This window comes from Acyrthosiphon pisum, chromosome A1 (assembly GCF_005508785.2).
Source record: "Acyrthosiphon pisum isolate AL4f chromosome A1, pea_aphid_22Mar2018_4r6ur, whole genome shotgun sequence".
NCBI lineage: Eukaryota > Metazoa > Arthropoda > Insecta > Hemiptera > Aphididae > Acyrthosiphon > Acyrthosiphon pisum.
In genome coordinates, this window is record NC_042494.1 from 20,240,133 (window position 1) to 20,251,503 (window position 11,371).

An 11,371-nucleotide genomic window follows, 5' to 3' on the forward strand; every position below is an offset into this window, starting at 1 on the left:
AGAAATCGAGTGAATATCAAATGTTGTAAAAATATGAATTTCAAACGCTCATAAAAATTTAATTTGAGTTTCTTATAGACATTTTTTTTTGATAAAAGTAGATTAACCTATAAGGAATCTTGTATTACATTTTAAAATCTTAGTTCTAAAAAGAAAAATTTTTACGAATTATTAACTCAAAATAATTTTCTAATTTTCGTGATTTTTACATATTTTGTCAATTTTTGAACTTTAAATTCTAATAAAAAAAAACTGTGACTAAGGATTTTTAATATTTTTCAGATCTCATTGTAATAATATAGTAGGAGCCTTGTATTAAATTTTCAAGTATTTTTACTCAACAACTAAAGTTTTATTGACATTCATAGAAAAAAAAACTAATTAAATTGGAAACTGAAATTGTCCGTAAACAGCTCAAAACAAATCAAAATATTTTGAAAATTTTATTATGTATAGAAAATGGAAATATTAACAACCAGTGAAAATTGTATGTACCTACAGTCATTACAGTTTTACCGTGTGCATACACACAGGCATATCACCTTCTCCCAGTGTTTGGAAGGAACTGATTCCTGGAACGAATTCCTTTTTAAAGAACGGCACGATGAACGAATTCCTTTTTATAAAAAAAGAACGAGAGAATGAACTAGTTCTTTTTTTAAGGAAAAATAACAAAATTGTTAGTTCCTTTCTAGTTTCAATAATTTACACAGATAGGTATGTAAAAATTGAAATTAATATATATTTTTTTAATGTGTATAATGTATATTCCTAATTAGTGATTGTTATCGAGTATCGACGTTAAGACAATCGTAATACGTTAGCCAAACATTTAATTTTGAAGAAAATCTCAAAATATATAATAATATATTGCATAAACATATAAAATAATATGTACCTACTTGTAGTTATATATTATTATAAATAAGAATTAAGAAGTATGCATAATACGAAAAAAAAACCATTAATGATTAAATAAGAATTTTTATTTTATTTGGAACTAAAAAAGGAACTCGTTTATTTTCCAAAGAAACGAATTCTTTTTTTTAAGGAACAAGAAACAGAACGAATTCCTTTTTATAAGGAACTTGCCAAACACTGCCTCCTCCATATATTATTGTATAAGTTATAATATCAGAAAATTAAGAACTATTAACAATATATCTCATTTCAGCAGATACCATTTTAAGGAGATTTCCGTCTAATAGGAGTTCCGTTATAAAGAGGTTTTACTATCTATATATATAAAAATGAATGTATGTCAGTGTGTCTGTGTGTCCATGTTACCATGGTTACCAAGGTTGCCATGGTTACTAAGGTTACCAAGATTTCATGGCTATTAAGGTTACCATGATCCATGGTTACTATGGTTACCAAGGTTACCATGAGTGTTGTTTATAATTATAGGTCTTTAATGGGCAACGAATTGCACAGGATCAGATATAGTACGGGTGTGTCCATCTACCCATGGCAATCAATTATATAATATTTTGAAACTTATGGACCTTTTTGTTTTTAAATAGTTACCGTGGGTTTCAAAGCTATAATAATAATAATTATTGGTTGCCAATGGTTTAAAATGTTTGTGATTCATATTTATAACCGAATTCAATTGCAACTATTATAAGAATTTCTACTATTATTAGTTAATTTATTATGCCCAACAACAAACGATCGATAAATAGTCCCGCAGTTCTAGCACGCAAGAAGCGGGAAACACGAGCCGCGGAAACAGACGAGCAAAGAGAAGCCAGGTTGAGGACCAACCGAGAACGTCAGTCCCTGGCCCGCTTATCCGAGCCAGACGAGCAAAGAGAAGCCAGGTTGAGTACCGACCGAGAACGGCGGTCCCGGGCCCGCTCATCCGGGACAGACGAGCAAAGAGAAACCAGAGTGAGGACAAACCGTGAATGTCAGTCACGGGTCCGCTCATCTGAGACAGACGAGCACCGAGACAAGATTGGGGACCATGCGAGTAATGGGTGCTCGATCCAGACGAACCACCGAATTGAACCTTTGTGCACTACACTATGATGCCGATATTAATTACAGCACACACCCAAGCGTGGCCATCGGAATAATGGATCCCTTTCGGAATAATAATCCCTTTTTGATTATGTTAATTAACGTTTAGAGATTAATACATATGGAGTAGGTATTTTTAATGGGCGACGAGGTGCACGGGATCAGCTAGTAAATAATATAAACAAGTTTCAAATCATGAACAATTTTATTAAAAATGTTATTAAGTTTAAATATTATTTGGTAATTTTAAGTATCTTACATTCCAAATAGGAAGGAATCATGGGTATCAGTTATTATACCTATCGATAGTAATATTTTAAATATATAATATATATTATGTAATATGTATATTTCCAAGCATGATACCGATATAAATAACATTTTAGTTTTATCGTGGAAACGGATTTCAATAAGACGACGACTGTCATATTGACGCGATGGCAGCAACAAATTAAATACGATTGGATGAATGTGGCAATAGACTATATAAATTATAAGTGTGAAAATCCAAAGCGGCAGCTGATCTCTGATGACAATAATAAACTACTATATTTATGTAACCAGCATAAACAATTGGAAATAAAAAATTTTGAATTTTTAACATATATATCTAATACATGAAGTTTTTAAATATTCTCGATGACAATTTGACCAATTGACAATTTTTTGATGTGAAACGATGCTGCGTGTGAGGCCGGCTTGTCCAGTCACCGCCGATTCTGCAACACAAAATCTCGCTTCACTCGCGCCAAGTCTATATTGTCCTCCGCCGTCCATCGTCGGAATCGTCACCGCCAATTATAAAAATTATATGTTAAACTTTTTGTATTCAAATTATGTACTTAAAAATTATATGTAATTACAAAACATTTATGAATGAGCCACTACTGCAGTTTGCTACGTTTATTTTGTTCAATTAATAAAAATACTTTTTGTATACATAAAAAATTATTGTTTCTTCTTTTGTCGTATTGTCGAGTGTACATATATCAACATAGTGAAACAGATTTAACGTCTAAAAAATCGTTAAAATATATACCTACTTTCAACAGAAAACCTTTTAGTCGTTTATACTGAGTATAATGACCAATGACCTAGAGTATAAACGCTACACGAGTGCCTATATATTATTATATGTTCCAAGAAACATTTAAATCGTCAATCACTAAACGTGATGAAAGCTGGGAAGTAAATCATGAATTCGTGAAACAACGCATAACACCAAGTACCAACGGATAAGGCAAGGATAAATATATAAACTGTAATACTGTATAAGGATTTTATTTGGATGTATTGTGCGGAAGGCGCGTATACGAGTAGTTATACAAAATAATATTTAAAAATAATTGTAATCAAAATAGTATTTTACATAGAAGCAGTTCGAAAAAATGTTGTTTGAAAACATTTCGGGTAGGTTTGAACCCTTAAACCCTCTATGCCGATATCATATTTTCTATAATTACTGACCTAAGTTATTACATCCTAATCTGAACAAATCTTGTAACCGGTACAATACTGAAGTACTCGGTCACTCGGGAACACATTTTTGCCCGCGTAAGTGAGTTTTGACAGTACAATAACAATTATAGGCACAACCACACAATAGGTGGTACACTAGGATATCTACCCTTACCCGTTACCGAATCGAAAATGTAATAGGTAAAATTGCGTAGCTTATAGCACGAATAGTGTGAAGTGAACTCACATGTAATTCATATGTCAAGAAAATTATGATTGTGTATGCATAAGTATAAATAGTTTTTGATAAAATTTTGAATACGATTAGGAACTATAAGGTACTTGAAAATATTTCATTACGCGTATTATTTGCATATAAAGTACGCTACTCACCCTCCTCCTAGTGCGGCTGTCGGAAAGCGGGAGAGTCACGACTGTGCAGCGTGCCAATCATTCGGAGAAAATTCGTTTTGCTACGGTATATATATATATAATATACATAAAACACAGAATAATGTCGACTTTTAAACGTTTAATAAATAGTTGAAATAACTTAATCAATCACATTAATATTTTTCTACGCAGAAACTTTTTTAATATCCTTTTCTTTTGTCTTGCTGGTTGGTTCCGTCTTGCAAGCCGGCAGAGTTGATTTTGTTCGCGGACAAGTTTTCATCCCAATCGTCGCAATTCTACAGTGACATAAAATAAAGCAGGCATATATTATGCACATAATATACCACTCGCTGGATGAAATTTATTTAAATTTTAAACTATACATAAACCGTAATCGTTTTAAAATATTTACCCTTTGAGCTTTATTCTCCATGCACACAGCGAAGTTTTTCGAAAATTCGCATTTGTTATTATGCGAGTCTGTGTAAATGAAATCAATGGTGACGAGAATTAATTTATGTTAATAATATTATATTTGGCAATGGTTTCTAAAGTTATACGGGACTCACCCAGCTCGAGAGTGTCGAAACATTCGTCGATAGAGTCCTGTATGAATTCCTTCAATTCGACGTCTTTTATTTGATTGGTCATGATGTTAACTATTGAATATTTGTCTGGACGAGAGTTCGAGTTCAGCTGTTCGGCAAATATAAATACAATTTCTAAATTACTATTTATTGTAGGTATAGTAAATATAGATGGTATAACGGATTGTAATCGTTCAAGTGTTAAAGATAATAAACTTTCTTTCATAATACGTTTTGTCGCTCATAAATATAAAATTAATCGTTTGATTTCCACACGAAATAAATCATAATACGTATTATATTTATTATTTAGTATTAAAATCGAACGATTAAAATAAGATTATAATATTGACTTGAAATTTCAATCATTCATTTAATATTGGCTGTGTCAGGTATTTTTTTGAATTTATAGAAAAATCAATATTTTGGATAACCGAATTTATTTTAAAATAAAAATTACTAACCATTTCTAATTGATTGAACACGCAATGTATTGTGCACTGTAAATTCAAATAAAAATATTATAGTTTTCAATATGTGGACAAAATTATTAGGACGAAATCAAATATTATCATTAAAAACACATATAGATCAATGTGGATTTATTGATTTAGCTTAATTTCACATAATCCGGGCAAACATCTATATCTGCCTGATTTTTCCAGAATAAGCGGTGACTATTATACCTAATACCTATTATAATATTTATGTAGGTACAGGTCGAAAACGTGGTGACTGATAATACTATAGGTATACCTATATAACAGTTATAGCAGTATATTCTTCTATATTGAACTATATTATAATATAATATATACGCATATAAATAAATATAATATATATGAATATGACAGCATAAGGGCTGTAATGTATCCGTTCGCTATTAATATGTCAAAATAATGCTCGAATATACGAAACGTATAAATATTGTGCTGAGTAGGGTAGTGAGCGTTGAAAAAAGAGGTTTTTGACAAACTGAAAGGAACCGAATAGTGATGCATAACGTTGGGCGTACATAATACATATATACATTTTATATACTATATATATATAAGAATTCGTGGATACCCACGCGTCCCAAATGCACTCCTCTGTTTGGATCGATGGAAAAAAAATCACTCACAGACGATCTAAACAGTTCTTGATATTGTATTATTACAGGCGATGATCGTACGCACAAAACTTGAGTTGGAACATATTATTATCTACGAAATACTGTATTGTAAATAAATTATATTATTAACTATTACGCAAAATTATGTAAATATAACAATAGGTATGTAAATTAAGTATACTCATTCAAATAATATTTATGTTAGGGTAAGTATAACGTACCTATAATAATCATGATAACCACACGAACATGTTCAGTGGGGCCCCCTATCTTTTTGAAAAATAAGAATAAATAAATAATGAGCGGGTACGAAAAATACAAATCCGCTCGTTAAAGCAGCTGTATAGTGACATAGTGTAGGTATATAATGACATAGTAATAAGAGTTTAAAACAAAAATAATATTATGTAGGTGTATTATAGTTATCATAACCTAAATTATCGTTTAATTACATAACCCACGGTCGTATCAAAAGTCTTATCGTAACGATAACGCATGGCACTGCGTAGAATTGTATATAATAATAATAATATTAAAAACATCTAACAGTTATTAATTATATATTTTCCAATGTGTGTATGTGTCAATGTATGTATGCATAAACATTAAACATGCGTTTGTTCTCTGACACCTATTCGCCTGCTAGGTCTTGTAATAACGTAAACATAAGGGATTATAAAATACGGCTGAAAGTTGTATTAAAGTTGTTTTAAGATTAAGTGAAGGACTGAATGATTATTTACACCTGTAGAATGTAAGAGCTGGAGAATAATATCAGATGCAAATATGTTATGACGTCACTATATATTCATAGATATCCAGCTAAAATTTATACAACTATGTATTTGAACATTTAATGTCAATAAAATTAGTAATTCAACTTTACAAGTATTTATAGTAATCAAAAAGTGAAAACAATAGTTAAACATTATTTATTTTTGGTCCAAGTAAACTAAAAATGTTATGAATTTTAATAATTATCGAGAATCCTCTATATTAAGAAGTCGTGAAGTGAGTAATATTAATATTTTTATATTATAATATTTTACATACCTACTCAGAACTTGGTCAAAAATTAAAATAAAAAATAAAATACGTAATAAAATCAACGAGAGAACACAAGCAATGTTCTTGATAGTAGGTCACTCAATATTTAAGCGAACAACACAAATTCGTTTCCATTGAACTCAAATTTCATATGTTTTACCTTTGAAGACGGAGGCAACATAGAATCATGTTTCAAAGTTATTAAATAGAAGAACTAAGTTAATGACACAGTGAAACATCATGTTAAGTTTTTAGCACGTGAAAAACGAGTAGGGATATTCTGCAGTGTTTACAAAATATGGCGTACACTTAAGCATACGCACGATTCGAATCAGTCATGGAATCGTAATATTATCGTTAGAAAAAAGGTTAATTATTATATTGTATCGATAATGAACAATAATATGATATTTCGAAGTGGAGTAGCTATCGACATGATATTTTTGAGGTATGATATATATGTGTCATTATTATTACTTCGGTTAGGTATGATGTATGGTATAGTCGGTCGAATGTAGGACGTTCGAGAATAATATTATATTTTATTATTTAGGAGTATAGAGACGCGTCTGATAAAACTCTTGTCGATTACATTGAATACTATACTTTGAGTCTATAAAATATATAACACCTCCTTTTAATCCTAGGACACAAAGATTCAGCTGATGTATTGATGATAATATTATTATGCTATATAATCTTACGGCGTCCATTTTGTCGAGGTACGTTCCTTTGCCCGGCTGATTTCCTCCGGTTTTGGTCATGTTTCTGAAACGATTGTTCCCCAAAAGTCTGTTATTGCTGCCCGTCACAGCCGCCTTCTGACGTTTGCTCTTCTCATTGCTGTCATCTCTGCGGTACCGTCTCGTAGGCAATGACTGTCTGTTATAGTTGGAATTGGACTGTCCCGAGTCGTAATCGGCACTCGGATAACTCCCTTGGCGATGATTCTTAGATCGGCTGCCCGTGTTCCCCTATAATACCAGGGTGAGGGGAAACAATGAAAGTATAAAATATATATTACACGATATCATATCATAATGTATTGTATATATTTTCCGATTTCAACTTTCAAGTAGGTATACATATGATGCGATGCATAGATGGAACAATAATATTATTATTTAGGTGTATAACAGTGTCGAATTTCCGTTCCACGATGCAACTACGCAGCATTTGCGGATCACCGCTGTCGTTTAAAATAATGTACCGAGTGTACGTCTACATTTTTTTCCAAATGTTTACATTCGAAGCTCGTCTTTACAGAAATTTGATTCAAGAATTATTGAATTTAATGGAACAATTTTTGTTTTATATTTTTTGCATTTTTAGGGAATTTATTGCTTTACGGTAATTTTTAAGTATTTTTGGTGCATTTTATTCATTTTTGTACTTTTTTTTGCATACATTGAAAGTTACAGTTCATTGTAACACATCCAGTTTCCATTGGCTTGTCAATTATTATCTTTATCGTTGTTTGTCGTAATTTATAATTATTTAATAATCTGTAAGCAGTTACTATTTTAGGCCCGCTAAATCAGAAAAAATTTCCCAAAATTCGATCAACTTATTTTGAACTGCAAAAAAATATTTTTTAAGGCTCTTCGAGAGTAAACATTTTTAAAGATCTTGCACCTATACTAATTATGATTTATTAAACATGAATTGTATAAAACGTACATTTTTAAAAATATTAAGTCATGATGAATTAATTTTTAGTATTTTTGTGGTAATTTTCTAAGGCATTTTAAAGTTTTTTACAAGCCTGGGCAAATTAATGATAATTTTTAACTGAGTTAAGTTAAGTTAATGTAAAACATTTTAACTTAGTTAATAGTTAAAAGTTAACCTAATTTTTTTTTAACTCAGTTAAGTTAAAAGTTATATGAACATTTTCAATTAACTTATTAACTAATTAAAATCATAAATATTATTGAACACAGGAAATATCCAATAGCTTTTCTGTACATAGGTACTGAATTATTAGAATTATGGAGTAGGTACGAAAAAAATACAAAATTGAAAATGCCAAAACAAATACAACCTTTTGATTTATTAAAACACCAATACAGATGAGTACTATAAATTTTTTTTAAAATTATTAAATAAAAATAACATGGTACTTAATTTTAAACTCTGAATACTTTTTCAGGGTACTAAAAGTTTAAAACTGTTAGAGAATATAGCCAACTTTATACTTCAGTAAAATATTTATTTAAGAAATTGATTTAACTATATTTGTAATTCCCTATTCTAGTAAATGGTTATGTAATATCAATGATAATTTTTATTTTTATTATTTAATTATTTATAAATTAACTTAACTTGAATTTGATTAAAAGTAACTCGTTATTTATTAAGTTAATATCAATTAAAATAAGTTAAGTTAAAAATTAAGTTAATGAAAATTAAATTTAAAAAATTTAAGTTAAAAGTTAAAATTAACTTAACTTTTAACTTTTTAACGCGTTTATGCCCAGGCTTGGTTTTTTACGTGTGAATTTTCTAAAGTCTTTTAAGTTATTAAGTTCCGGACCCTAGTTATAATTTATAACCATATAAAGGTACCAAAATATATTGTTAAAATAAAGTTTTGCAGGGCTGGTATCATAATAATATATATATATATATGGTTTCTCGATTTTGCTTTACGCCTAAAGCCGAGTAAAGCATTATTTTAATTTTATAAAAATATATAACTGATGCAGTCAATGTGGTTAGGCATTAAGTATTATTATTATGTATACGTAATTATTTACGTAAAGTTTAAAATCCTTAAACGAAAAACCACCTTACGGAGTTTTGGCCCGATATTATGTATTGATGCGTAAGTAAAGGCAAAACTAACGATAGGTGTTCGTGTTTTAGTTTTTTTTGATATATATCACGAGTTATACAGCGTGATCCACCAAGCATGCTCATCTCCATTCTTACGTTTAATAATTTATTTATACAAATTCTGATTTTTGGAATTTTTAAATTTTCTTATACAGTTATATATATTATAAACCGTATTTTAAAATTCTTGAGATTTTTTGTGCTACTTAAGGAGTGGTGATATAAATGTATGTTTTTTAAATGAAAACAATGGGCCTCCCTTACCGTATATTATTTAGTTAATAATTTTTTTTTGAAAATGTTAATTTTTCTTACTTGTTCGAACGACTATCTATGGTGTAGTTAACTAGTTTCAATTAGTCATTGTAAAAATACAAATGTTAAATATACATATTATATTATTGGAAAAAAACAATTAAAAATTAATTGTATACAACTTAATAAATACATAAATAAAGTTTTTTTTCAGTTTTATTGTTAAATAGTATTGATGCATAACCCAAAAATCAAATGATGCGTAACGAAGGGTCAAAATTAACAATAATGATGCGCAAACAACAACCGGGGAACTACCTTATACATCATCATTCATCATCATAAATCGTGCAAATTTTAGGACGGTACATTTTTATTTGTTATCTTCATCTTACAAGTGTATGCATATAAGATAGCAAACTTACGTTCAGCTGTTCATGTTAAGCTTTGATAGTTTTATAATATTAGTCTAAATAGGCTTATAACGTAACAAATTAACAACATTATCTGTGTTTGTGCGTCGGGTTTTTTACGATATTTTAATTTTTAATCGAGTTATTGGAATTTTTTAACCACAGTATTTTTCATATTCATACCTATGGTACCTTATACCATACCTTATATGGTAGATATAATACTGAAAAAGTAGTAAGGAATGCAACTAAACAAAAAGAAAAGAAAAATTATGGCTTTTAGTAAAACTAACTCCATTCGACTCAACATAAATATAGTTAATAAACAAATAACGCAAATAAAACATTTTACACATTTAGGAAGTAATATAACAGAAGATTGCCGCAGTAAAACAAACATAAACTAAAGAATAGCACTGGAAAAAAGTGCATTCGAAAATAAAAGGCACATACTGAATACGAACAGCGTCAGCCTGGAGACAAGGAAAACATTCTTAAAAAGTTATATATAGAGCGTAGCACTCTTTGGATGTGAAACCTGGACAATCAACACAAAAGAAAAAAGGTGGGTAAGTGGATGTCGTTCTGCTGTACAGTAGGTTACAAGTGGGTCACTGTATAATAGATAGTATTAAATTTGAATTCAATGATATAATATCACTGTATAAGAAAAACGATTCTTAGCGGAGACGGTTTGTCAGTCTAGGTATTAGACATACCTATTATCGGTAGGTATTACTTATCTATAGTATTAAAAAAAATTAACCTATAATAGGTGTTAATAATAAATTCCAAATTAATCATATCACAATATCCATCAGGTAACGCGTTATACATCAACAACAAACTGTGGTACTATCATAGATATATAATAGTATACTTTAGAAGTTTCAAGTACCCACAAATAATATTATACAATCATTACAATCACAACAAAATAAATAAAATATTTATTCCAGGTTTTTTAATATGTAATTTCGTCCAAATTTGAACTTAAAATGACTATAAAAATAAACTGTGCTTATGTATTTCTTAGAATTTTTGGCAACAGAATTAAATATTTACGTGGAATCTTGTTTTAAATTTTCAATCCTTAGATATAAAAGTTGAACACTTTATAAATTTTTAACTACAAAATAATTATTCAATTTTAAATTTGATAAATTTTGTCAACATTTTAACTTCAAATGCTTATAAAAAAAAATTGTGCCTATGTATTTTTAATATTTTTCAACTGA

At 29.4% G+C, this 11,371-nt stretch overlaps 1 protein-coding gene across 2 annotated transcripts; it reads right to left on the reverse strand.

Moving 5' to 3' along the window:
• Nucleotides 1–3,984: 3,984 nt before the first annotated feature.
• LOC100302335 (odorant-binding protein 13) lies at nucleotides 3,985–7,604 on the reverse strand. Of its 2 annotated transcripts, XM_029486160.1 has the most exons (5): nucleotides 7,332–7,604; nucleotides 4,931–4,966; nucleotides 4,449–4,575; nucleotides 4,292–4,359; nucleotides 3,986–4,175 (listed from the first exon to the last, which is right to left on the reverse strand). In XM_029486160.1, the coding sequence occupies exons 1-5, from the start codon at nucleotides 7,389–7,391 to the stop codon at nucleotides 4,077–4,079; spliced, it is 390 nt and encodes a 129-aa protein (XP_029342020.1). In that variant the 5' UTR covers nucleotides 7,392–7,604; the 3' UTR covers nucleotides 3,986–4,076. The 2 variants fall into 2 exon arrangements, with proteins under 2 accessions (XP_029342021.1, XP_029342020.1); XM_029486161.1 differs by lacking the exon at nucleotides 4,931–4,966 and having other exon boundaries at nucleotides 3,985–4,175.
• Nucleotides 7,605–11,371: the final 3,767 nt, after the last annotated feature.